Source organism: Arachis ipaensis, chromosome B10, assembly GCF_000816755.2.
Source record: "Arachis ipaensis cultivar K30076 chromosome B10, Araip1.1, whole genome shotgun sequence".
Classification (NCBI taxonomy): Eukaryota; Viridiplantae; Streptophyta; class Magnoliopsida; order Fabales; family Fabaceae; genus Arachis; species Arachis ipaensis.
The window spans coordinates 56884816-56888054 of record NC_029794.2 but is presented as its reverse complement, the minus strand read 5'-3'; the positions used below and the strand labels follow the sequence as shown (position 1 = coordinate 56888054).

General features: G+C 32.4%; 1 protein-coding gene across 1 annotated transcript; it reads left to right on the top strand.

The window, feature by feature from the left end:
- LOC107623163 (60S acidic ribosomal protein P1) lies at positions 450-1913 on the top strand. Its single transcript, XM_016325327.2, has 3 exons — positions 450-607; positions 719-934; positions 1645-1913. Exons 1-3 carry the CDS (start codon positions 539-541, stop codon positions 1696-1698), a joined length of 339 nt encoding a protein of 112 aa, XP_016180813.1. The 5' UTR covers positions 450-538; the 3' UTR covers positions 1699-1913.

Sequence of the window (3239 nt, the reverse complement as noted above, 5' to 3'; positions counted from 1 at the left end):
CAGCATAACAAGAGAGTGTTCATCAGCGTGTTTATTGAGTTGAAAAGGGATTGAGGGATCATGATGTCCTAAGCTCAATTTACGGACTACAACAGTACAATCATCAAATTGGTGAAAGCTATGAATTGGAGGATCACTGGTAAAGATTTGGTCGCTAGTACAAGAGAGATCCTTTTTGTCTGTTTTTGGCTCTGGAACTATTTTGGGCTAAAGCTCTCTGAAGTTTTGGATTGGCATAATTCTCCATGGCCTTAATAAGCCCAACTACGAAATCCAAGTACTGATGACCCATCTGTTAAAAGTACATAGTCCAAACACAGCCCAACCCATAATTTGCTCAAACCACAAAAATAATATAAAAAAAAAGACGAAAAGAAAAAGAAAACCTCAAAAAATAAAAAAAATAGGGAAACCCAATGAACATGAGTATCACTACTATATATAGACCTGCACAGCTGAAGAAGTAAAAACCCTAGCCAACGTTGCAGTTCAGAGCACCAGGCGCATTCCTAGCTTCAAACGATTCACTTGCTCTGCAATGGGTTCCAGCGAGTTGGGCTGCACCTATGCCTCTTTGATTCTCCACGACGAAGAGATCCCAATCACTGTTAGTACTTTCTCTCTATTCTCATTTCAATTCATTCAACCGCATTATGTTTTAGATCTCTCTCTTCTGCGTCTTGTAACAATTTGTTGTCGTTTTTGTGTGTTCGTTCAGGCGGAGAAGATTAACACTTTGTTGAAGGCTGCTAATGTTACAGTTGAGGCATTCTGGCCCAGCCTCTTCGCAAAGCTTGCTCAGAAGAGGAACATCGAGGATCTCGTCTTGAACGCCGGATCTGGTGGCGGTGGTGCCGTCGCCGTCGCAGCTCCTGCTGGCGGTGCCGCCGCCGGTGGTGCTGCTGAAGCCGCACCTGCCAAGGAGGAGAAGAAGGTATTCAATTTGAATACTTTTTTGTCTTGATATAATTTCTAATTGCTAGTTAGGCATATTAAGAAATGGTGATAGCGTATTTTGTTAGGTTTTTAAATTAGTTCTTTCTGTTGTGAAATTTGTCAATATAATGTTATGGATTATAAACAATGATACACTGTTAGAATTTTCAGATTTTGAATATTTTGATTTTAAAAATGATTTAGATATGAAAAAAGTTTTGAAATGAGGATGCTAATGACTGATGTGATGTCATGATTTTTCTAATTGCAATTGATTAAACTTTTATCTTGCAAACTTCAATCAGATTAGGAAATTTAAGGCATTTGTTACTGAATTGTGTTTGCATATTTTTGTAACTTGTGTAATTGATATTTTTGTTTGTTCTATGTGAATCAAGGTTTGAATCGTATGACTAATCTGGTAGCTAAATAATGTTTCTTCTAAAAATTACTTACAGACTTGTATGCTCTTTTCTTCTAAAAAAAGAAATACTTGTATGTTTTCCTATAAAAGGATAAAAAATGCTATATTTGTTGATGCGAATTATCATCACTCAAACTAACCAGTAAAATGACAACCTAGTTAATTGGATTATCAAGTGTAATTACCATTATTTATCAGTTGTGGTTAACCTCACAGCTTTATAAAAGGTTATATTGCATGATTTTTTAGCTTACCCTTTGCACTTGTGAATTTTTCATTTGCAGGAGGAGCCCAAGGAAGAGAGTGACGATGACATGGGCTTCAGTTTGTTTGATTAGTTTTCTTTCTTTTAGTTTGTTATAGCCAAACTAGTATTCCTTCCAAGGAGGGGTCTCGGGAAAACTTTTGCTCTATAGTTTTTTTGTTGAATTGAATTTTAGCCAAACGATATCTCAATTAAGTGTTTAATTTTGTGGTTATTATTTTCTTTTTGAATATTCGTAGCCGATGGATTTTTCTAATTTAGCTATGTTTCTATTTTGCATTTAATATCTTAATTTTTCTCCGTGTTCTTTTTTCTTCTCAGCTTCTAATTTGTATGACTCAAGAAACAATTTCCTAAACATAGAACACGCCAGCAATTATATTTTGCTGGAAAGATCTAGGGCGGATATTCTATGATATGGCATTTGCATCATTGTGTGAAACTCTAAACCTCTCCGGCATTGTAGTTAAAAATCAAACTCATTTATATTCTAGACACCCAAAAAAATAAACAAATTTATATTGTAGACTTTGGTAAATTTTTTTCAATTTATTTGCAGAAGAGCAGAGCGTCTGAAATGAGAGTTGAGAGCCATTTTAGGGTTATGAATTAGGGTAGTGAGACACCTGTAAAAAGAGACTATATAACCAGAAAAAAAAAATCATTTAGACGAGCCATTCCGTGCTCGATGTTAACTCGCCGTTATTCGAGTCGACAAATTGACCTGTTTTTAAATATCATAATTAAATTTGCTTGACTCGTCTATTTTGAGCATTCCGAGTTGTGTCTCACTGGACGGATGATCGAGTGATGATCGAGTGTGGATTATTTTTTATGTGTCAGAGAGAGAGAGAGGTGTATAACAAGAAGCTGTGAGGAGAGGTGTGTTTCACACTGGTATGGGATATTCAAATCGGAGGTACTGATTTGTTTGTATTATTTTTTTTTTAAACAAACAATTACAAATAGTATCGATTTGTGATTTCGAAAATAAAAAAATTTTTAATGTTAAAATCGGATCATCTGATTTTTATTTAAAAAAAAAAAATACATATCGTACTATCTGATTTGTAGTTTATTTTTTCCTTCCAACAAATCAGACTCTCCGATTTGTAGTTTATTTTTTCTTTAAACAAATCGGACCGTCCGATTTGAATAAAACACCATAAAAAAACATAATATTCCAAAAAGTAATATAAAAAATATTTATATATAAATAAAAAAATACAATAAAAAACATAAAAATCAAAATATGAAAGAGAGTACTAATAATAATAAAAAAATTAAAATATTTACCTTAGCGTGATTGAAACAAATCTGAAAGATTTTGATGCAAAAAAATTGGAACGAAGGATGACAATTTCTCAGTATTTTTAGTAAGTGAAAACGGTAAAAAAAATGTGTGTAGAGGCAAAGAGAGGACCATCTTTAATAATATGTTATTACTTTTAAATTTAATGTGTTTATCAAACATTAACATTAATGGATGAGATTAAATCATTAATAATTTATAAATAATTATAATTAGACCACAACAGAAATTTAAATTACAATAAAATTATTATTATATTATTATCTAAACTCTATTATGATAAAATTATTATTATATAAAAT

What these genes read in the sequence shown, in the direction of transcription:
- LOC107623163 (XM_016325327.2), top strand. Translation starts at nt 539, where the DNA reads ATGGGTTCCAGCGAGTTGGGCTGCACCTATGCCTCTTTGATTCTCCAC. An exon ending in ACGAAGAGATCCCAATCACT is followed by an intron (nt 608 to 718) that starts GTTAGTACTTTC and finishes GTGTTCGTTCAG; the next exon opens with GCGGAGAAGATTAACACTTT. An exon ending in CTGCCAAGGAGGAGAAGAAG is followed by an intron (nt 935 to 1,644) that starts GTATTCAATTTG and finishes TTTCATTTGCAG; the next exon opens with GAGGAGCCCAAGGAAGAGAG.